The 24863-nt window shown below is 45.2% G+C and overlaps 1 protein-coding gene across 2 annotated transcripts in view; it reads left to right on the top strand.

Moving 5' to 3' along the window:
- zfhx4 (zinc finger homeobox 4) overlaps positions 1-24863 on the top strand; it is an 84113-nt gene that overhangs the window by 16589 nt on the left and 42661 nt on the right. For both annotated transcript variants that reach the window (XM_069512533.1, XM_069512532.1), the window contains exons 2-5: positions 8259-10803; positions 10991-11203; positions 11671-11965; positions 13723-14264. In XM_069512533.1, coding sequence (XP_069368634.1) covers positions 8305-10803; positions 10991-11203; positions 11671-11965; positions 13723-14264 — 3549 coding nt within the window. In that variant the 5' untranslated portion in view covers positions 8259-8304. The remainder of the gene's footprint in view (positions 1-8258; positions 10804-10990; positions 11204-11670; positions 11966-13722; positions 14265-24863) is intronic.

Below are 24863 nucleotides of genomic sequence, written 5' to 3'. Positions count from 1 at the left end.
AAGTAAAAAACACGCAAAGTTGTGTTTTACTTTACTTGCTCTCACAACCTATTGTTGTAGCTGTTCGTCTGCCTTTCTCCGACTTTTAACCACCCGTTCTCACCCTCCTTTCTTCAAAAGAATCCCTCTTTGAAATTAGCGGTGGTTTGCCTGATTCACTCATCTGACGTAAATGTGTCTCATGATCTTTCCACTGTCCGAACACACACGCACACACACACACACAGACTGACTGACACACATGCATGAGCAATGAATACTTCTTTCTTAGCTCCAACCACGTGGGAGAGGGACAGTTTGCTTATACTGTATGAGTCTGTGTGTGTGTGTGTGTGTGTGTGTGTGTGTGTGTGTGTGTGTGTGTGTGTGTTATGAGAGTTACTTGGGAGTCTGTAAATAAAATTACATTCTTTGCTAATTGAGTTAAACTGCTTTGCTGGAGATGTGGCAAAAAAAAGATGAAAGCTCCCAGTGTATGTTTTGTGTTTGTGTGTGTGTGTCTGTGTGTGTGTGTGTGTGTTGAGTGCGTAGGGTGGTAATCCAGTTAGCTCTTTTCGCTCTAAAGTGGTAACCGGGGATACCGTGTGTGCATGGCTTCAGTAAGGTATAACGTTGAGCATATGCAGTGCCGAATTTGAAAAACAATGAACAAAGACATGAAGCTGAAATTTAAAAAAAGTGTGTGTGTCTTCATTTGTCTGAGTGTGTGTCGTCTGTAGGAGGGCACCCCTCACATGGGGAGCAACAACGAGGAAACAGCAAAGGGGCCAAATAGAGCACTGGAGGAACTGTTGCTGTGTAGTGAGAGGGGGGGCTGATATGAGAAAGGGGTGGTGGTGGTGGCGAAGGGGGGGTCCAAACCAGATGTGAGGGCGATTGAGAGAGAATAAAAAAGAGAGATAAATTTAAAAAAAAGAATGAACAGACGAGTCATGCTGCGATAGAGAAAGACAGGCAGAAGCTCAGAGAGAGAGAGAATGCCATCCTCAGTTCCCCTTTGCCCTCTTTCCTCTCTCTCTCACCCGGCCACTGAATGCTAATAGCTTTTCTGCTTCACCCCCCCTCTACACACACACACACACACACATATAGGCGCACATATACACCCCCCGTCCAATCCCTCCCCATGGACACTGCGGCATTGTTTGTGGCAGTGCTTCTATTCTTTCAAACTTAATTACCTTCTTGCCTTTTGTGGCGTCAGGGGCTGGAAGTTTTGCTCCGTGGCGGTGGAGGTCGTCACACATTCTTTTGGCAGTGCATTCCCTTAATCTTGAGGGTGGAGGTGGAGGGCAAGGGGGGTGGGGGGGTAAAGAGACAGAGGAGAAGAGTCTGGAGAGCGGAGCTTTTACCAGAGCGTGCTTCGAAGGTGGTTATAGTACACCACCACCACCGCCCACTCCCCCCGTGCACGTGTGCACGGTCATAATAGTCGGGGCATAGGCTGCCCTTTGTTTGTGCGGTTCATTTCCAATCAACCCTAATTAACTAGAGAGTGTTTCCAGATTGCCGGCAAAAGAAAAATCCCCCTTTTTTTCACTCCCATTGGTCTTTGCTGTGAGTTCGAGGAAGCAGAGGAAGGAAAAAAAAAACTGCAGGCATTAGCTATGTAGATTGGCTTTGCCTTTGATGCTGGAAAAATCTTTAGCAGGGGCAGTAAGTGGTGACTGCGACCCGGCAGTGTCTGACTGTTTATTTTCATGTTTCAGTTTGAGTTTAGTTTGAAATATTGCCTCTTCAGAGGCGTGAGACTTGTGCATATATTTAGACTGGACTGTGTAAGCACAAAGTCCATTTGTAAAAACGTTAAATCCAGTCAAAGTTGTCTTTAATCCAATACACTTTGTCTCCATGAAGCCATACAAGCAGCGGATAAACACTGGCATTGCCTTTGGACCCACATCCAAAGAATCATAATGAAAAGCTACTTAACAGAAATAGATGTAACTTGTGCTCTGTATATGCTTAATAGGATATTTTTTAGTGGACTGCAGCACATGAGAGATGTTTTCCCCATCAGCCTGGTTGAACTTAGGATACGGTGAAATCTGATCCTAAATCAGATCTCAGGACTCATCAGTGGAGTGATACCACACTGACAGAGAGGGAAAAAAGCAAACATGACCTGTGGGTCCACAATTCAGTCATGTGGTCAACAAGTGTGTTTGTGCATACTTGACTATTTTTGCTTCCCATTACGCTCTCATCTCTCATATTGCTGCTTATATATTCTACGTTACCACGATATATTATTTTCTCTAACAATGGACTATCAGCTATGGACCTCGGGGCGGTTGGGTGTAATGTTACCTGAGCAACCAATGAGACCAATTAACTTGTCATCAACCTGAGGGATAGAACCTGCATACCTGCTCCAGGAGAAGAGAAAAAGGCCACTTCCATCCTCTACATTTCTCCTCATTACCCTCATTCCCCCTCCTCCTCTAAATCCCTCCATTCTTCCGCCGCCTTCCCTACAAAACCAAGATCATTGCTCATGGAGGCGTAATTTTGATTTTGATTCGCTAAAAGGCATTTTTTGCAGAGACGGTAATTTGTCGAACAAGATTCCTGTGCTAACTGGAGTGGCGCTTGCTTTAGGTGTCTGGGCTGCACCTTGCAATAATGACAAGGTGTCTTTTTGGTAATGATGGCCTGTGCTCGCGAGGGAGAGGACAGGCGGACAGGAAAGGGTGTGGGGGCAAGTGGAAGATCTGCTGCATATAACGTCTAATATTACACCTCCAGGCAAAGAAAACAAGGGCTGCATGAAAACTTATTGTGAGGTTAAGAAGACACAGAAACCGTTGGTCATGCACATACCTCCACTGTCCTCTGTTTTAAGACTTTAAACTGAACACATTAGGCCCTCTTCTGTAATTCTGTGCATGTGCCTGTACACACATGTATCAGTGCTCTTTGCTTATAGTTCCCCTCCTCCTTCATCCACTTTGTTTTTTTCATCCCTTCGTTTCTGCATAGCAACAAATAAACAGGTCTAATTAGACCAGAGTAGGCCTATTCATGGCACTGACAGTGGGAGATGGATGCAGGGGCTTTCACAGCGCCCTTCGCCTTTGTCTTTGGCTAACGCTTGGTGACATTTTGATAGAAGATTTGGTGTTAGACTGAGGGGCCACATGCGGAGAGAGGGATGACCTTCGAGGAGACCTCAAGGGGTGGACATATAGCCCTGTCTTCTGACTTTGTTGTTTGACTTTGCTGGGCTTTACGGGTCACCTTAAAGATTCAGCCTGGATTTAATTTCACTGCTTATTACATACGCTCACATATGTCTGAGGGAAAATTTCAGAAATCAGGATGACCACGTCCCAAAGCACAAATCTGTCTAATTCCAGTGTTTACAGATGTTATAAATATTCACAGCAGCATTAACCGTGCTGTCTGCCCTTGCGTTAAAATGTCGGACAGTTAGCGCCGACGAATTGGAACTCAGCAGATTCCCCGTGTAAACATGACGACAGTGTGGCGACGTTGCAATTACAGGTTTGGCATTTAACAGGCTGCGACTCTGGGTTACGTGCGATAGTCTTGACAGGAGGACAAAAGCAGGACGAGGACTAACGCACATCAGTGGGAGCTCTGCACCACAAGTCTGCACTGTGGACACATTTTTATGCATCATGAGCACATTTATTTTGAGCGAACTGGCTTACAAATATTGACATGGAGCGCCTAACAAATGTAGTTTGTACCTGTGTGGTGGATTTCCTGTAACACATTTGGATTTTTCAGTGTCCACGTTCTGACTTTTGTAGGATGCAACTTCTACCTGGGTGCTTTACGAGTCAGAGAGAGAGAGAGAGCGGAAAAGTGGGAAGACGAAAAAAAAAAAGAAAAAAGCGGAGAAATCCCCTGCTTTTGACTGCCTCTCTGTCTCTGGGGGAGCTATGGAAAAGCAGATGGAGGGATATGGAAGAGAGAGAGTTGAGCAAAGAGAAGAGGAGGGTGGGGGGAGAAAAACAATAGGCCAAGGAGTCTCTCAGCTCCTCTCTCCCATCAGAACTAGCAGTGTCCAAAGCAGGCATTCCTGGGCTATTATTTGCCTCTCACTGAATCTGATCTGCCACTTTAATTACCTTAGTGTGTGTTTGTGTGTGTGTGTGTGTGTGTGTGTGTCTGTGTGTAAGAGAGAGACAGAGAGAGAGAGAGAGAGCTTGTGTGCATGTGCATGCGTGTGAAAGCAAAGGGGACATGCTTAATTAAAAAACAGAGGTGGGAGCGGCTCTGGCCATTTCTTTTGTTCTTCTGTTATAAGAAGGGGAACTGTTTCTGCGGTGAGGAGAAACCAGGGCTTCATTGTTACTTTCTCACTCTCCCTTTATGTATCTGTCCATCTATCGCTCTCTCTCCAATGGAAGTAGCCTGGTTGGTTAGCAGAGCAAAGGAAACCAGTGGGGGACAGAGAGAGAGAGAGGGAGCGAGAGAGGAAGGTTTCTGAGCGAGCGGTAACATGATCTGCCTTAAAAGAAGCAGTAGTGGGCACCACTGCTGTGAAAGGTGTGAAGCCCGGGGAATGGAGCAAAATGAAAAAGAAGCAAGCCGTATAATCTTTCCACCCATTTACTCTAGAGACGAAAATGTCACGTAATCAGCTTTCACCGAGCTCATTACAAGTTATTATTTAGATCTGCGCAAATCTAACAATTTTGCTCCCTCTGAGCTCAGAAAGGTAGACGAGGAAAAATTCACTTGATTGCAAGACCAGACGTCGCATTGTAATACTCCTCCGTCCAGCCATGCTAAATTGACACATGCTGAATGGATCAGGATGCAAGTGCAAAGAAGTTTGGAAAACATTAAGGACAAGTCACATGTCTTTACCTACTTTGTTTGCCAGTGTTCTGTCGGTGTAGCAGCAGAATGACTGGGTTGAATAAGAACCAGAGGTAACAAATTAATGGACACGTTATTACGTTGTCGTTGGCAGGCGTCGCACGTGTAAACAGCTGCTAACCTGTTAGCATTAGGGGTGATATATCAGTGCCAAGTGCTTAACACGTTGGCTTATCCATAAGACATAATTCCGTACTTAAAGTGTTCGGAGATGCATAATTCATAAACTGCGGTGTTTTATGTCCGAGCTACAATTCAAAGGGGTTGCTCCCCAAATGAAATAAGCAGTCGAGTGACACCACTGACAAGTAGTAAATCCTGTCGTATGCATCGCATTAGCTCTAAAAACCCGCTGCTTCTGAACAGTTTTACACTCAATCACGTTTAACGCAAGCTGCGGAGAGAGGGATGCTGGTGGTAAAATAAAAACTAAATGTATATGTTCGACGGCAGGGGCAAGGCCCGCTGTGTTGTTTTGGTGCAGAGCGTAATGGATGAATTACGGTAGAAAAAAAGAAACTGAGAGAGTGGTAATTTGAGTGGGGCCTTTATTTTATCTTTTTATCCCCCCCTACACAGCCAAATTAATCTTGTTTTATTCTGCTGCCATATAACAGCAATGCAGCTAAAGATGAAGATATATGTTTATGGAGAATCTGTGTCTGTTAATGCCAGTCTGTGCGTTCTTATAGCGTGAGGCATGTTTGGCCTGCTTCAGCTCCTCGCCTGCTCAGAATGCAGAGCTAATTGCCATTGATGTCTTTGCAAGTGTGAGTTAACATGCAGACAGGTGTGCAGCGTAGTTCCTAAAGGTGTCCGCACTTATGTTTAATATCTCTGATTTCGCTTAAAAATCACTTGACTTAAAAAAAATTGCATGAACCGTAATGCTTGTCTTCTTGCTGTAACAGTCAACTGGTGTTTACTGCATTTGGACAATACAGACACAGGTATATTGGTCATTAAAATTTACAGATTTTCAAGAGACATGAAGTTTTGGCAATTTACCCTCCAAATAGTAAACACCATTGATTGAAATACTTTTGGAATATTAAAAATGTTAAAAGTAGATCAATGTTTTACTCCTAACTTTTCAAAGTGGTGCTCAGAGGACTATTTTGTATTGATACACACAGGCTGAACAGATAAGCATAAAAATTCATTTTCTGCTCCTTGTGAATTTTTCTTTAATCTCGCAAATAGAGACACAGAAACAGAGTGAGACACGAAAGAGAGGGGGGAGAAAAAAGCATAATTTCTCTCTTTTAATCTATCACTAGTCCCCATGGAATCATCTCCGGGATATGTCAGATTAGACCTGATTATAGCGCGTGCACACACACACATGCACCCACAAACATGCTCACACACATTTGATTTCGTTCCTCACGCTTTTACTGTCCCTCCCACTGGCTTTGTTTAGCCCTGGATTGTTGCGGATTAATCCTCTAATTGCTTTGTAGCTTTGTTGTGATGGCGAGGGAGTGTAGGAAAAGAGAGAGAGAATTAAGCAGCAGGTGGATTGGGTGGAAGGTTAACATGGCTCTTTAAAGCTTTCTTTTAATGCCAGCTCATTTACACGCAAGCATCTGAAAGGCGCTAGTACTGTATCAAGTAGAAAGACACTGCCATGCACAACTCGTTTTCATCTGGGGCGTTTAGCTGAGTAAGAAAGCGTTATCCTCTGAGTAGTAATGAAGATTCCATTCTCAATCTTTTAGTCTCTTTATCTTTATATCCCGATGTGGTTGTGTCGCCATTGTTTGTACTTGCTCTCATTACGGTGATGAGAAATTAAGCCTGAGATTACAAAATGACACGATTTTAGGGGTGTTCTGTGTTTGTGGGTTTAGGAGACTTACTCTACGTTCTGCGAGCGAGTGTGTTTGTGTGTGCCTTTACATTTGTGCCTTGTTGTGAAAAGCCAAGAGATTGGAGTAGTAAGGGGTTGAGAGATGGGCAGCCACCCAGGATTGATAACATCTCACTGGTATTCCAAACATCATTCCTCATGGAAGCTTGTTCTCTCTCTCTCTTTCTTTCCTGTTATGCTCCAGCATGAAGAAAAACATATGGGTGAAATATTCTTTAATTTCCCGATGTATTCCTCCTTGTGACCCTCCCCTTGAATATTTCCCCAGTGGGCAACATTTTGCATTTCCACATGTTCAAGCATAGTCGCGCACTTAGTAGAATGACAATATTCAGTGACTTACTTCCCTTGTCCACACAGAGACACTCATACCTTAGGGGCATTAATAGGTTAATAGTCGCTGCCTAATTAACAGCTCCTGACTGGTGAGAACATGCCAAGACTGATTTAGCCAGTGATTGAAGACTCCTCAAACTCCACTCTCCTCTTAAATGCAGACACTAACCTTTCTGTATATGTGTTCTTTTGATGAACTTAATGGACTAATGGTGGGTTATTATTTTCAATACTGCACTTTTTAGGGTATGCAAAGCTAGTATGTACTAGCCTGAAATCTTAATCTTATATCACAGCATACACTGAACACAACAGACGCAAAACTGCTTACACAATAGCTTTCAGTGTTGCACAGTGGTTTTTGACGATCAAAGAGTCTATTTACAAGACATTTGGGTTATTCCTATAAATGTACCTTCTTCCAGCTGCCATAGGAGCTGCTTCATTAATTTATACCTTTCATCCCTTGTTTCCAAACTCTGGTCCCTGAGGTCAATAGAAGACACACCTTTTTTTAAGAATGGGCTTTTTTTCTGTGGTTGAGGCAAACTATCTCAATCTGTCAAATATAAACCATATATGCAAGTGGGGACAGTTAATGGTTTTCCACTTTCATAAGTTCTCCTGGTGCTAGCTTATTGTATTTTGCAGTGGTAAGCAATGTAGAGGTAGACATCTGTCATGTTTTGTTCCATCTAACCTCCAACTGAGGAGCTTTTGGTGTGTACAATCCAGAGTGGATTAGATTAGTATTGAAGGAGGAAGTGTCTTCCAAAACATTTGCCACGATCATTCCCGACAGCATTCAAGACACTGCCAAATTACTGGAATTGATTTGTGAAGGATATTCTGCAGGAAAAAAAAAATCATGTGGCCCTGATAAACATTCTCTCAGTGGGACAATAACTCATACTTGAGGAAAACACAAACATATGCTCATTGGACTGGTGGTTAAAATAACCGATCACTGCTTCCAGTGTTAAAATCAACATCCTCTGCTTCAAAAATTAATCTTATCTGAATGAGAACATGAAAGCAATTGATACTGAGAATAAATGATGGGTTAGTGTGAGCTGGAATTAATTACAATAAAGTAATTCATGTTTCAGATGTAGCCTAAGATAAATGATGTTAAACAACATTTACTAAAGCTGTTGTCCTTTTCTTTATTTCTCTTTTCTTCCAAACTCAGGTCCCTGTTAGGCTGGATGAGATGAGATCCCTATGTAGTGGTCGTCATGGCAACTTGTGACTCTCCCCCTATGGTGTCGTCACGGCAGCAGGAACATGGTGGCCAAAGGCTGGACGCTGCTGCTGAGGACAACTCCCTCATGGCCACGGAGACCAGTGTCGCTAACAGAAACAACGCCAACAACAACAACCAATCATCACCTGCCGCCGTTAGAGAGCCAGGGAATGGCCTTGGACAGCCTGTTGTGACCCCGCTGACGTCCACTGTTACCCCCACCACTGTCAGTGCAACCACCGACCCTCTAACTGAACAGAGTCGGAGAGAAAGCTTTACTACCAGTAACAAAGGGAGTGTTGCTGGGACTTTACCAGGAGTAGGAGGAGGAGCAGTTTTGGGTTCGGACTGTTCTGCCCCAGCCACTTCTCCTGTGGCGCCGGCAAAGGAGATCCCCTGCAACGAATGTTCTAATTCCTTCTCCAGTTTACAAAAATACATGGAGCACCACTGCCCCAATGCCCGTCTGCCTACCACTGGAGGTCACGAGGAGGGTGAAGAGGTTGAAGGGATGGTAGGGGAGGAGAGTGAAGATGAAGGAGAGCGTGAGTTGGGTGGTGCAGAAGTGGGGGAAATGAACAGTGAGGTGGAAATGGAAGAGGAGGATAGCGATGTGGAGAATCTGTGTGGTGATATCATCTACCAGCCCGATGGCTCTGCCTTCATCCTGGAGGACTCCAAAGAGCAGTGTGGCAACCAGGGGGGGCTCTCTGGGGCTCTTCAATTCAGGGGCCTGCTGTCCCCCCAAACCTTCCCCAGTGTCCAGGCCAGCAGTGGCCAGAGTGGCCTGAGCCCAGGGGGGGAGCGGTTGGAGCAGCCCGCTGCACCCATGTCCTTCTATCCCCAGATCATAAACACCTTCCACATCGCCTCATCCCTGGGGACTAATTCCCTAGTGGCTGACCACCCCTCCTTCCCAAATACCTCAGCTGGAGGGCTGGTGGGCGCTGGTCCCATGTTGCACAGTTTCCGTGTCTATGACCTCCGCCACAAGAATGACAAAGACTATCTTACAGCGGATGGTGCAGCCAAAAACTCCTGTGTGTCCAAAGATGTCCCTAACAATGTGGACTTGTCCAAGTTTGAGGGCTGCGTTGCTGATGGGCGGCGGAAGCCTGTGCTGATGTGTTTCCTGTGCAAGCTGTCTTTTGGCTACAGCCGTTCCTTCGTGACACATGCTGTCCATGACCACCGTATGACCCTGAATGATCAGGAGCAGAAACTGCTGAGCAACAAGCATGTCTCTGCCATCATCCAGGGCATCGGCAAGGACAAAGAACCTCTTATAAGCTTTCTGGAACCAAAAAAACCCCCCAACTCTGTGCTACCCCACTTTCCTACACCTGCCAACTTCCTAGGGCCAGACACGGGGCTCCGTGGATTGTGGAATGCTTTCCACAGTAGTGGGGAGAATGCAGATTCCCTTCAGGCAGGATTTGCCTTCCTGAAGGGCAGTGCCAGCAGCTCCTCCAATGACCAAACCCCCAGAACCCAAACCATGCCAAAGGCTGAGACCAACCCAAACCTCGGGGGAGGGGCTGGTGCCCACAGAACCTCCAGCGGTTCTGCTGCTGCTGCCACTGGTGGTAACCTGGAAGGTCAGAACTCTGATAGTGACTGCAAAGGCCACGTTAGGGACACATGCACTTTGCAACCCAATGGGCCGGACCTGAGCCAGTACTCGCCTATCAAGCGGGAGCCCGGTGTAGTGGGAGGAGAAAGTCCAGAGCAGGATGAGGATGCTTACTCCAACGGTGGTGGAGTAGAAATGGAGGCAGATGAGGAGGAGGAGCGGGCCATGAACATGGCCATGACAGGCCAGCGGGCCGACAGCACCAGTAGCAAAGATTTCCCTCTCTTAAACCAAAGTATTTCCCCCCTTTCCAACAGTGTGCTAAAGTATAATATTGACAGCAAAGGCCCTGCCTCAACCTCCTCTTCCTCCCTGCCTGTATGTGAGAAGCTGGAGATGGAGAAGAGCCGCCTGTCCACAGCCCTGGCAGCTGCCAGAGAGCGGGAGAGCAGCAACGATTCAACCAGTGAAGCCCTGGCAGGACGTGATGGGTCATCGCCATCCTCCCACCCCCTTGATATGATGATGTTGCGCAGAGATGATGAGAGTCCGGGGCCTCTGTATCAACACACAGGAAATCCAAGTACACCTGGAACTCCAGGGACACCTGGTACTCCTGGTCCAGGTGAAGGATCACCTGGTAGTGGGGTGGAGTGCCCAAAGTGTGACACAGTCTTGGGATCCTCACGGTCACTGGGAGGGCATATGACGATGATGCATTCACGCAACTCCTGCAAGACGCTGAAGTGTCCCAAGTGTAACTGGCACTACAAGTATCAGCAGACGCTGGATGCTCATATGAAGGAGAAACATCCAGAGTCTGGTGGATCGTGTGTGTACTGCCGCACAGGACAGCCTCATCCTCGTTTAGCCAGGGGCGAAAGCTATACCTGTGGATACAAGCCTTTCCGCTGTGAGGTCTGTCCATCAAATTTTCTATGGATTTTGTTTGAAAATATTAATTCAATGTCAAGGCAGAAAAAAATTCAATATGTTTGTCTTCCTCATTGTGTCAACAGCTTTCAAGTTTAATTCTTCTTATGATATTTGTTAAAAATGCATATAACATTTATCATGTATCACTGTATTAATTCTTACCCTTTAGGTATGCAACTACTCAACCACCACCAAAGGCAACCTTAGCATCCACATGCAGTCGGACAAGCATCTGAACAACGTACAAACGCTCCAGAATGGTGGCAGTGAGACACAATACAACCACAACCATGCCAATCCTGTGCCCAGTGCCAGCCTTGGTGGAGGCTGTGGTGCACCCTCGCCATCCAAACCCAAACAGAAGCCCACTTGGCGCTGCGAGGTAATGAAACAAACAAAGAATGTGGCAGCAACATACCAATTTGCTTGTTGCAAATTGTCTACACAATGAGCCAGTTATACCACTCTGCGTCACTGTGTCTATTATTTTTCTTGGCCACATCATCTGACCCCTGGTCATTATAAAACTGATTTTCTCACACATTCTAGCATTATACGCAAGTATTGCAGAAACCCTAAGAAATTTCATGATTATGGATGCATTACTAAAATGCCAACATCAGTGTTATTTTGTGGATTAGGTATTAAGATGTTTTTATCATAGTCCCTGCTGTTAAAGTAATGCTGTTATTTGTAATATATGAAAGTAAATGATAAATAAACTATAGTTTTAATAAATAATTGTAGTTATTCATTATATTTTCTATTTAAGTGGAATATAATGCTGTGAAAATGATGATGAACAAGTTCAGATGCTCACATTTAATTCACCCCACCTTGCTCCGATAGGTGTGTGACTATGAGACCAACGTGGCAAGGAATTTGCGAATCCATATGACCAGTGAGAAACACATGCACAACATGATGCTGCTGCAGCAGAACATGAAGCAGATCCAACACAGCCTCCATCTGGGCCTGGCCCCAGCCGAGGCAGAGCTCTACCAGTACTACCTGGCTCAAAACATGGGCCTGGCAGGCGTGAAGCTGGAGAGCCCGGCCGGCAGCAGTGGCCCAGATGCCCAGATGATGATTAACCCATTCCAGCTAGATCCGGCGACCGCGGCTGCTCTTGGATCGGGTCTCGGTGAGTTATACTATAACTTAAATGAAACACAAGGAAGCATATGTCTGACAAGTTTTACATACTAAGATTGTGACAAAGATAATAAAAATAGGGTAGTTTCTAATTTTTTTGCCCTCAAGTTTTTTCCTTTTTTTCTTTTCTTGTGCTCATCTTTCACTTAGTCACTTTTATCTCTTTCATCACATGTATCTGGGTATTGTTTTTATCTTTGTGCCTTTTCTTCATCGCTCTCCATTTTTCTCCCTGCCCTCTCACCTTCTCCTTTTCTGCGCCCATCCTTTTTGCCTCGCCTCCCCCCCGCTGCACCATCGCTGTCTCTTTCTCTTTCCCTCTTATCTCCGCTCTCATATTGTCCCTCTGTCATTGTCTCCTTTCTTTGACCCCTCTCACTGATTAAAAAATGATTATGAGACGCCACATGAGAATTATTCTTAATCTTTCAATTGTAATTTTCTTAAGTCAGCTTAATCCCTCCCCCCCATACACACCCCACCCTACCTTCACTCACCCTGGAGAGAGCACACACACACACACACACACGCACACACACACACACACACACACACACACACACACATATATACACACACACTCTCTCACACAGCAGGAAGCGGATTCCCGTAGGAGTGAGGGAGATTTAACAATGACCCTGCAGTGTTACACACCCACTCCCTCCTCTAGTGTGGAGGTCACAGCCCAGCCAGCAGATGTACTCGCAGTGAATTACACTCATAACACACAGCTCCCCATAGTGAGTGCAGCTGTACATAGGTTTAGATGGTGTAAGCAGAATATTTACACAGTGTATTCAAATACTCTCACACACAAAATGCATGAACAGATACATGTTCACATGCTTATATGCAGAGACACAGTGTCAGATGTGCGCCAGATTTGTTGCACACGGTTCGCATCCATGTTCTGGACCCAATATACAAACACACATTTAGTCATCCACTAATTGTACTAACTAGCTGCAAAAAAAAATGTGGCTGTTAAATCCTCTGTTCTCCAAACATGGAAATATTATCCAGAAAAAAAAGACACGTTGAGCTCCTGGTATCTTGCACACGGAGACAATGAAGGGATCAAACGAAAGAGTTAATTACATTTGTATGAATAGCAGATCTGTTTTTTTTAGTCGGGGGGGTGGGTGGAGAGAAGAAAAGAGAGAAAACGTGTGTAATGCATTGATCAGCTTTTTCAAATCTGTGTGTCAATGGGAGAAAAGCCTGGAGCTCTGAAACCGACGTCCCACCATCGCTGAGAGCAGTAATTAAAGCTACCTGATGAGCGAGTTAGCAAGTTGAAAAGGATGATTGTAATTGATCCCGATTCAATCCTATTAGGGTTTTTTATAGACAAGACTTTGTAAGGAGCCCTAGTCCTCTGTGCAGCTTTATTTTATCAAATCCTTTTGTGTGAGGGAGGCCTGCATAGAAGACTCACTTTTCTCTCCACACTTAATTTCATTTAATAAAAAGAGCCTTTTCTCTTTCTCTCCATCCTTTATCCCTCTCCATGCACGTGAGCCTTTCGTTTTCACCAGAGCTTCGTCTCTCTGTCATACCTCTTTGTTTTTATGTACCAGTCGTCTTGCTGTACATACCGCCTGCTTTTCTATCTGACATGTTATCCCTCTGTGCTTCCATGTGTGTAATTCTTCTTGAGGCCCTACCATTTAAACTCCTTTCTGTCCCCCTTTTTTGCTTTCACTGTCTAACTTTTTTTTTTTCTTTCGCTCATTTTCTCTGCAGTGAATAGCGACCTGTCAGCTGAGCTGCGTCTTGCCAGTGGTCAACTGATGGCAGATGACCTGTCCTTGGTGTCCTCGGGCGGATTGGGGGGCATGTCCTCGTCAGACCCCTCCTTGTCCTCCCTGTCGCCGCCCATCAACGACCCCTCGCTGCGCCTCTACCAGTGCGCCGTGTGCAACTGCTACTCCACAGACAGCCTGGAGGCCCTCAACGCCCACGTCATCGCCGAGCGCGCCTTGCCCGAAGAGGAGTGGCGCTGCGTGGTGGGCGATGTCTACCAGTGCAAGCTCTGCAGCTACAACACGCAGCTCAAGGCCAACTTTCAGCTGCACTGCAAGACAGACAAGCACATGCAGAAGCACCAGCTGGTGGCCCACATCAAGGAGGGAGGCAAAGCCAACCAGTGGAGATTAAAGTGTGTGGCCATTGGCAACCCGGTGCACCTCAAGTGCAACGCCTGTGACTACTACAGCAACAGCGTGGATAAACTGAGGCTACATGCCACCAACCAGAGGCACGAGGCCGCCATCCGTCTCTACAAGGTAAAAAAATCCAACATTTACCGTTTGCGAGTGTCCTGCAGAAACATTACTTCTCTCGATTGTTGGAGAAAAAAATGTGAGGAAGGAAATCCAAAGATATTTTGAGGTTAATTGTTTTTGTAGGACACTGGCATCATATAAATACGGCACAATGCAGTTCTTACAGTTTATACATCTGATGGGAGCAACACTGATTTCAGATTCAGAAAGATGATACGTGTTTTTGTTTACAAAGAATTTTCCTCCATCCTCTTAACCACAGCCTCACATGGATTAACAACAAAAAAGTTCCCATGAAAATGGAACGAAAGAGATGGGGGGGAAAAGGTCACCGTACCCAGGATGATTTTCATCAGCTATGGGTATATTATCTGCCTGTGACCGGCTGGCACTCCCATTAATTATACACAAGTCACGTACTGTCAGCAAGGTTCAGATGTCTTGCAGTTTTGATTTTCTTCAGCTGCTTGTTATTCAAGCTGTAAATAATTCTGGAATAATTCAAGAATTTGTTTTCAGGATAAGGGTGTGGACGCGTATTAAGAACTGTTGTGTGGAACAGTTGTAGAATGAAAGTGGATCCCACCACATTCTATACATATAACTTATGATAGTTCAGTAAGGCACAGATACACACATACAATATTGTTTGTAGCTGATGTTTCCGCACGCCCACATATTGTTAACATTATCATTCATGTACACAGAGATACAGCATTTGATAAGCACTCCTGTTTTTTAGGCTGCTAGCTGAACCATTTTTTCCTTGGTCGTGACTTGTGGTAGGGTTTACACACCGGTTGCCCGTCAGAGCAGCAAACTATCACATGCGTCTCTTACTTAACTAATTAAACTCTTCACACTCTGAGAAATACACTGATTCTTGTGGAGAAATCCCAACACAGCCGATATTTGGCATCTCCCTTTCCTCCCATATATTTAAGGTGATTTAGTTTGTCAGACGTCTCCTTCAGCTTAATAGGATGCTGTTACATTTCCGAGGCCTTGACCTACAGGACAGGATCAAGTGCATTACATTAATGAGGATTTCTTTACTACTGTATGCAACATTTGGCTGTGGTAGGTGTTTGTGTGTGTGTGTGTGTGTGTGTGTGTGTGTGTGTGTGTGTCTGTGTGCCTGTGTGCGTGTGCACCTAAGATGTAGAAACTGATTAAATTCATATTCAATTAAATTTATATTGATATATTAAATTATATATATATATATATATTTTAAAAAATTCTGCTTTATTTGACAAAAAGCTGATGTAAGACAGGATAAGATGCAACAAAGATTCAGTTAGACTTATTCTTTACAGTTCCACCAGACTTTATTAAATTATTTGTGGTGCCTGAGTTGCACACCAACATTTGAGGAACTGGATTTATTTGGAAATCTGTGACTGATTCTTACGGTTCCAAGGCTTGTCTGGATTAAGCACGCTGGCATTCTTAGGGTTATTTAAAACAGTCGTAGTTGACTTAAACAGGATGTACATATTGACACAGGATTGGCCGACGGTCTGGCAGAGGCTGAACTTGGCATGGGATGAGTTGGAGATGTCTGTCCTAAGGGATTGTTCACTAATTGCATTGAAATATGGTACATCTCTAAGTTCTTAACAAAAAGTATATACATCCTCGACTTTGGCTGTCATTAGCTGAACCCTAAACTATAGGACTAACTCGATTAGTAGGACCTTCTCAGGGGTGTGTGTGTGTGTGTGTGTTATGTTTCAGAGTTTTGAGACACTTCTGGCAGCCGTTTAAGTAGATTTAATATGACGTAATAGCCAAATAGGACGTCATGCAAAGAAGGCTATTTATATCAGTCGCTAATAAATGTGCATACCCAAGAAGCACGATCAGTGCAGAAATGAAAGAGAGTGGTTTGTCTGAACTTACTCCTAATTTAGGGCGCACAAGAAAAGAAGGGAGTGTCCTCCGCAAGCACCAGTTTAGACAAGGCAAGCGAGGGTCATCCCAGTGCCCCCTCTGTGCACTCGTACACCCCTGTACGTCATCCACCCACCCACCTACCCCACAGGCCTCAACAAATCTGTTCCACAGATGACGCTTTTAATGCCTCTGGCAGAAATCCCACTATTTTACCCTTGGACATGTGGTAGTAAAGCAAGAGAGGGGGGGGGGGGAGGAAAAGCGTGGAGCAAGAGGAAAAAAAAGTCATTTCTTTATTTGACCAGAAAAACACCTCTCCTTTTATGTATTGGCAGAGGTGAAAAGCACATGGGGATGGAGGTAGCTTGGCGAGGGCGCATAAAAGATCCAAGTGTTGACGACTTTACCATCTGGTTTTTTGGAAACACAGAATATCTTTATGGCATGGGAAACCATTTGAAGATACAAACAAAAAGCATATTCAGGAGATTTTATGGCTGCTTTGTAGCAGCACTGCAGTACTTCTGAGGGGAATTGAGAGTTTAAAAGTGATTTTTTTTTTCCTTTCCCAGACTTTGAAACAGCACGAGGAAAATGACATTAGCAGCACATGCACATCAAGTCATATGGTGTCCAGGGCACAACAGGTGGCGCAGGAAGTCATAGGCCTTATATGGAAAAAGCGGAATTCAGCGATTTGCTGGTTTTAGGAGAGGAACTGCAGGGAATCTGATTGGCCCCTTGTTTGGTTTTAATGAGAATACTTCCACACAGGGTGCTTTTCCAGTTAGTTGCAAATGAAACATGTGTATGGAGCCCCGCTTTAGTATTATCACAGCTGTCAAACGTTGTAAATGACAAAATGGAATATGTCTTAACGTGGCGTTTGTCTGTGAGCGGCCTGTGAAGTTAAGTCTGCATTAAATGGCGTTGTAGAACGGCGTGTCCGTAGCTGGCCGGGCTCGTGTTTAGCTTAGCATCGAACGTGATGATGTATGGCTTCGTTATGATTTTTAATAACAAACACTGGCCTTAATACACATGGAGACGGGAGTAAATCTGTCAGTGCCATTCTGTCAGTGCTGCAGGGCTAAGTAGGGGGTTGAGTTTGTAGCGAGCGTGTGTGTGTGCGTGTGTCCACAGAGCTTTGAGGTTGAGATCTGGGCTGTGCTTGCCCCTGGGTCATTAGGAGTTGAGAATGTTCATGGTCAATGTGGCATGGTCAAGGACCACACACACACACACACACACATGTATACACAATGTGTCTCATAGGCCGTGGCACCTGTTTCTCAGATGGCTGTCCGAATAAATCTTAAACTGTCTTCAGCCACATCCACCCCACCCCTGTCTGTCTGTTCCGCTTTCCATCATAATTCAAGCAGAAATGGACGTCCGGGGTCTACTGGACATTTCCATATCTTTGTTTTTCTTTTTCTTTTTTGTTAGTATTATGTTCCCCCTGTCCTTCCCTTCCCCTCACACTCTTCTTTGAACTCCGAGTCTCATAAAATCTCAACTTTTTATGATAAAGATGGAGCAGAGATGACATTTAGATGGAAGCTTTTTGTTAGTGGGACACACAAAGAAAAGGAACAGTGTTTTTTTCCCCCCCGTGTGTCTGCCCGATGATGTCTCACTCTTTCACTCTGTCTGTCCTACCAACTCTTTGTTTTGTCTCTGACTCACTCTTTCTCTTATCCTCTCTCTCTGTCTCTGCCTCTCTGTCTTTCTGCCATTTCCCCTGGGGAGCCACAGATAGGCCATCTCATTACCCATGATACTCGTGGCAACACTGTGGCCGAGAATCTAGAGGTGGGTGTGGTGGTGGTGGTGATGGTGGGGGGGTTAAAGTGATGGAAGGAGGGAGGGATGGAAGTAAAAGAAGGAGGAGAGGAGACTGGAAGTCTTGATGCATCAGTCTCCTTTGTATTTTTCTTTCTTTCTTTTTTCTCTCCATCAACCAAGGGACGTCCAACTCTGCCCCCTCCCTCGCTCCCTCACATTTTATTCTCCATCTAAGCTCTGCTTATACATCTGTGATATTAAGTCTGCCACTGTGCCTTGGCTATTAGCGAGGGTCAACCCTGCCCACTCTCATTTGAAAATCAAATGGCCCTATATATATGCAGCCCAATTTATTGGACTGTCATTTGGACTTGTGTGATGGGAAAATGGACAGGAGATTGACTCCAATAGATTTGCATAAAAAGCCATTGTGCTGGTCTCCCGGAATAGAAAAAAAAGAGACTGGATCTACTTCAAATGCACGGCGCCATTTATTACACGCTCTCATTGAAATGCATATGTGCGCATAGAGGTATAGCATTACATACATTCCCAGGTTACATGCACACGCGCATTCACACACTCGTGCGTACAGTTACTGCACTCTTGATCAAGTTACCGTTTTCCACTTGAGCCTGTGTCTGCTCGTTTGCGACACGGGCTCCTCATCGCTGCGTCTTTGTCTTCGTACTCCGCAGACACATATTCTTCTGTGAGGGATGTTCGAAGACACAGGATGCTACCTGAGATACAGATTTTCATGTTCTGTCATGGAGACGAATGATGCCGAAAAGAGTTCACTTTGTTTTTGCCAGAGAAGGTTGTCAGTCTGTCTCTCTCTTCATTTTTCACTTCTACAAGCTGCTCACTCTCTCTCTATTCCACTCTTTCTCACTCCTTTTCTCTCTAGGAGGCAAAAAGACGTCAGTTAGTAGATTATTCAAATCGTCTCCTCTTTCACCTGCGTGCAGATTACAATGGAAATCTTTCAGAGGTCTGGTGAAACGGGGGACGGAGGGTAGCGACTAATGAAAGCATAAAAGCAACTGTTTGTGTGTGTGTGTTGCTTTGTGCTTGTGTGACAGAAAATGGACAGACTTCCCCACCCTCCCCTTTCTTCCTAATAATCCTCATAGATATTAATAAGAGTTTCGCCCATTCTTCCTCCAACGCCTTAACCAGATGGTCGGCATAGCATTAGCGTATGTGTGTGTGTGAGTGTCCGGCTTTGGTCCAACTCCTGACTGACACTCATGTGATGTTTAATTACCCTAGCCAGCCTCCCCCCTCTCCCCCTCTCCATATACCTCTCGACTGTCCGGTGAATTAGTTAAGGGACTGAAACAGACTGTCGCTCCCTTTTTCTCCCCCCTTGAGCAAGGTGTGTTTTTTTTTGCTGTGTGTAAGACATAGACACACAGACAGTGCTGGTTTTCTCATATTAATAGCCAGATGTGATCCTCTTCATAATCACCTCCCACCCCTTTTCTGGGCTGTGGGTTATTTGGGCCGGGCCGGGGCCAAGCCATTTGTCCATGTGCAGGGGACTGTGAAGCAGATCGGGGCTGACAGGTATGGGAACGATAGCAGAAAGGAGGGGAGTGTGTGGAGTGGAGAGGAGGAGGGGGTCAGTGTCTTCCAGACCCCCACAAGGAAGGGGAACATCCCTGGGAAGTGGGAACAAAGGAACAAGCAGGAGTTTGTCTTTTTTTGGTCTTTTTCTCCCCCTTGGCTCACGTGAGCCCTCCACTCACACTCATTATATTTCTATACCTTCCCAAATTCACGCTTCTCTCCTCCTCCTTCCACCCCCACCCCGCTCACGCTCCTCCTCCCTTTTTTTCATCTTCACCTCCTCCCCGTCCCCTCTTTTCCTCTTGGTCCTTGATCATCTTGTCGAGGCAAAGATACAAAGAGTTTTCAAACACACAAAAAACAAAGTAATAATCAAGAAGGCGCGTGATCTCAGATATGATCTCTGTGGGCGCATTGCCTCCACTTTTGATGCCTTGATTTGATCAGAGCCACCTCAGATGGATCACACGGTGGCAGAATCAGATAGATATTATCGTGTAAGTTCATTAGCTTTACTTTTGAAATCACCTGACATTAAAACGCCTAATTTGTACGAAGGCGGTCAAAAATCTTTTATAGCATGCGTCAGTTAGGGACAAAGTTATAAGTAGGTTCTCTATTCTTGAAACAATGTGAGATGTTACGTCAGCATTAGAATGGTATTTAGATATCACAATCACGCTTTCCCCCCCTCTCATGAATCTATCAGGATATTGATATGGACAAAGTTGAGCTGAAATACTCCTCAACGCCTTTCCAAATCAATAATCAATCGATTGGAGGTAATTGTGCCTTCCTTGGAACAGTCCCAAGTCTCTCTCTCTTTTTCTCTCTCTCTTCCTCACACTCTCTCTGTCATTATCAGCATGTGGCTCAGTATTCGGCATTTCAGCATTCCAGCTGTAATTGATTTTAACCATTAGGTGCTCAGTGAATAGATAAGTAGTGGGAGATATTCGATTATACGGTGAACGAGAGAGAGAGAGAGGAGGGAAGGACAGAGGGAGAGGGATGGAGGGATGTTGTTGGGAGATGGAGGAGCTGACCTGTCCCGCTGTCTATCCGTCTCTACCACTGGCCTTCCAACCTCGCAGCGGCACAATACTGCTGACCTCCTGCGAGTTCAAGCAGCTTAGTTTCTGTGAGGTAATCCTTAATGCTTTGAAATAGACCTGATAGAAAGCCCACTTACTTGTCCGGGATTAATGTGGGTTGGGTTGGGAGTGGATCGGGGGAGGGGGTCCTGGAGTTTTCAGCACATTTAGTTAAATTAACCCGTTGAGAAACATCGCGTTTCAACGTTAATCGTGGACTTAAAACTTGCTGCGGGGGACGAGGACCGGGCTGTTTTAAAAAAGTTCTGGTGCTATTGGCAGATAAACAGGAGACTCAGTTTAACATCCCCTGTATAAAAGCTGCCACCACGCATTAACGCCGCATCCCCCCATTGTTTATGTTTAGATTTACTATGCTGGTGGCCGAAGCATGATTATTCCTTTCAGTGTTTGCCCATCCCCTACAGAGGAAGCCATTTTGAATCTTAGTGCAGCTGGGGGTGGTATTGCCTTCCCACTGTTTCCTGAAGATATAAGTCTGATTTTCTCTCTTTTTCTTAACTCCGTCCTTTTCTCCTCTTTTCCTTTTTCTGCCAGGAGTGTAGCTTTGGACGAGGGGTAGATGGGAGGGAGCGAGAGGGAGGGGGGGGGGGGGGGGAACAAAGGCAAACATTTGAGTAATCTTCAAAGAGCTCATTGGTATGTTGAGTGGACGCTGGTATGCGGACCGCGGCTGAGGCTTTTTCAGAGGAAAACAATGTTCTTCCTTTAGACGGCCTGCGCAAACACTACCAGCCGAGGCAACTCTGCACTGGTGCTGCCACCGCTATCAGCTAAACATCCCCCCCACACCCACCCATGTCTCATGCAGAAAATGGTGGGGTCCTGCATGTTGCCGGAACTGAACAATCCCAGGTTGTTTTTTTGTTGACACCCGCGACCAAGACTGTGACGTGTCCGAAACTGTTATCTCAGTGTTGTATGTGTGCTCTGTGATACACAACCAACAGTTTGAGTTTTGATATGGAGGGGGGAGAGCAGACAGAAAGAGAAACGCACAGACCAAAAACCTTGTGCCCCTCTATCAAGAAAATAGGGAGGGATTAAGTGTGCCATCTTGTAGGTCAACTGCAAGGCATTTGATTTCCTGTGGCAATATGCAAAACGGTGCAGCTGAAGAGGCGCTTTCATTATGCACTGCCTGGCAGAGGTACCACTCCAGCGTACACACAAACACTTACACACACAACAAGTCACATTGTTCGATCGCTTCCTGAGTATAAGGCCTCCATCTCACCTTTTGTTCCATCAAGTGTGGGTTCTGTAATGTTGAACAGTATTATATTGTAATTAAAGTGAGGTATAGATAAATGTAGGCACCACTGGAGGAAACGGCAGCGGGATACAGCTCTTAAAAGAAAGAAGCAGTCTGCCATTTTGTGACAGTTTCAAAATGAACTCCCTTTGTCCAGTAATCACCAGCCATTTTCTCACGAGGATCCACCCCAGGGATAATTTCTCCCATTTCACTGTCATTAGCAGGGCCTGGTATTAGGCTTGTGTTTTGTTCCCTGTACCTTTTGTTTTGCTCTAAGTGAAACCATGCGACAGGGTAGGGGCTAACTGGAAAACAATACTCCCCTTCACAGGCTCAGGAATGTGTAATTAGTGATTTGAACCCGACTACGCTTGTCTAGCTTCTTCCCTATCATTCTCTCCCTCTCTTTCCATCTCTTGTTCTTTTGTTCTCTCTTGTCAGAGTCTCTTTTCGCCTCTCGAGCTATCAGTTAGTTCCTCTCACTGTAAGTTTCTGTCGTTCCTTTTGTCTAACTCTTACTAATGGACATTTTCTTCATTAGGAACAGAGCAAGGAAGAAAAATAAACTTGGCAAAAATCGCTTCTCCTCCCAGGCACCAAAATTATTTTCCCTTTCAGTTTTAGTTCAATATAACAACATTGCTGCAGTGCAAACCTCTTTGATGGTACCAGCCAACAAGCTCCAGACCGCTTTTATATTTCTGTTTTTCTCTTTCTCCCCTGTCGATTAGGCCTTGCCTTGATTTCCCCAAAAGCATCTTTGCACATTGGGAAAAATGGAAAATGACGAACCCTACCCAAAAGCATGTTAGCGTTACAAGAGTACCCTGCCCACCCCCACCCCCCTTGCAAAGCACTGGAAAAAAAAAAGATGAATCCCACAAGTATGTTAGCATTTCGGTGATCTTGAGTACAGCATTTTATGATTTGTCTGATGGTGAGTCGATGGAAAAGATAACCTCAGCAGCAAGATGGTTTAGGGAAATGGGGAGGTCTGGTCAGTCTCACCTGGCGGCGATCGAGACAAGCGGGGGCTTTTAGCCCCTAATGGGCTAAGGTCAGGATGGCTAATAGGGAGTAAGTGGCTGAGCCATGCTGTCTAAATCTAATGCTAATGTAAATACTGATCCATTTTCATGGGGGGTGGAGGTGAACTGGCTTTCAAGACACCTAACACACGTACACACGCACAGATAAGTCAGTAAGATTTGTTCTGGTGTCTCTGTCTCCTTGAATCTGTTATTCGCAGCTGCTGGGTCAGTAAATAAAATATTCCGACCATTCCCAGAGACGCAAGAAAGGTAGTCCTACATGTTCATCGGCTAAAACCAGAAGAAACACATCATGTTGTAAATCAGTAGGGTTGTTTTCTTCCTTGTTTCTTTGCGCTGGTATGCATAACTCATCTGTGTGTGTGTTTGTGTGGGAGTGTGTGCCTTGGCAAAAGAGAGAGTAAGAGATCGAGAGACCAAACTGATTTTTTTCAAGAGAGGGGCCACAGGTCAGGAAGCTGTGAACTTCAGGTTGACCTTTGCCCCATACGTCAGACAAATTTACGTCAGTGGTACAAATGTGTGTTTGTGTGTGTGTGCATGTTAAGTTTGTGTGTCTTTGTGTAGGAGTCAGGAAAATGGAAGGCATGACTCTTACTGTAACTGGACTGTAGTTAGATGATTTTCCAAGCTCTCACAAAGCCGCATCACTATTACGTCCTTTTTTTTTTAGACTGCTGACAAATAAAAAAGAGGAATAAAGATGAAATGGAGGGAAAAAAGAGGGAAAGAACAAGTTGACATGAAAGAGAGAGAGAGAGAGAGAAAGGAGAGAGGCGGCAGAAAGCAAGTATAAAAGACTCATTGTGATAATTCATTTATTTGGCTTGGCAGCCATTATGCGATGGATGCTTATTATTATTGGGCGACCTAAGCTAAGTTCGCCCACAGGCCCTGCACCTCATGGTCAGGCCCCAGAGCTGTGATCACATGTGACTGCCAGCAGAGAGAAACGGGAGAGGTAATTTATCTCCAGGAAATATTTTTCTTTGCATTTATGAAACTGAGAGCCCTGTAAAGAGAGGAAAGACAATCAGGGACGATGGATTTCGGGGGGATTTCTTTTTCTGGGGTTGTTTTGTGTCTCTAACATCTTTAGATCACACACATCGTGGCCTTGAGAAAAGTAAGAGACGTGCGCAGGCTTTTTTTTTTTCCCGAACAGACATTCTGACTTGTCATGGTAGGAAAAGCACAGGTGTTACTGTGGTTCAAGTGTCCCAGTAAGACAATAAGACAGTGTGACAGCGAGCCAGCATGCAAAATACCAGGGGCCTGGAACTGAAGCAGCTAAATGGAACTCAGCCATCATTCATTTTAAAATTTACACCTGTGCTTTTCCTACTGTGACATGTCAGAATGTCTGCCATTAAAATAAAAAAAAGGAACGTCCCACTCTGTTTGTGCTATGTGCACTCAGCAGTTTTTCTTACATCTATTTGCATATTTGTTTTTGTGCGTGTGCAGCACTGACTCTGCTCCGTGCACACTATATATCCACCGCTCTCTTCATCTGTGGCAGCACATAGACCTGGGCCCTCAGCATCTCTTTTTCGGCGGTGCACTCTGCCAGCGAGATCCATTGGCAGTGATCTTGCGTTACATCTATGTCTTGAGGGCTGAGCGGCGGTTAGCAGTAACATGTGTTAGGGAGGTGGTAGCACTGATGGAATTCTACACTTGGCAGCCTTCCAGGCAGCGATGGTATGTGTTTAAAATACTTTCAAGGAACAAAACACGCTTTTGTTGCTCACCGGGCCAAGTGGCGCTGGTTTTGTCTCCGATGGCACCCAGGGGCCCGGGGGATAGCACCGGATGCTGGTGACGTTCCAAAACAAAAAAGAAGAAGGTACACCCGACAACAATGCTCTCTGCTGCCTCTAAAAAAAACACTGTTGAAAGCAGATAAAGA

Source organism: Paralichthys olivaceus, chromosome 17 (genome assembly GCF_024713975.1).
Source record: "Paralichthys olivaceus isolate ysfri-2021 chromosome 17, ASM2471397v2, whole genome shotgun sequence".
Lineage (NCBI taxonomy): Eukaryota > Metazoa > Chordata > Actinopteri > Pleuronectiformes > Paralichthyidae > Paralichthys > Paralichthys olivaceus.
The sequence above is the reverse complement of the archived record's forward strand: the minus strand, read 5'-3'. Positions and strand labels throughout refer to the sequence as shown.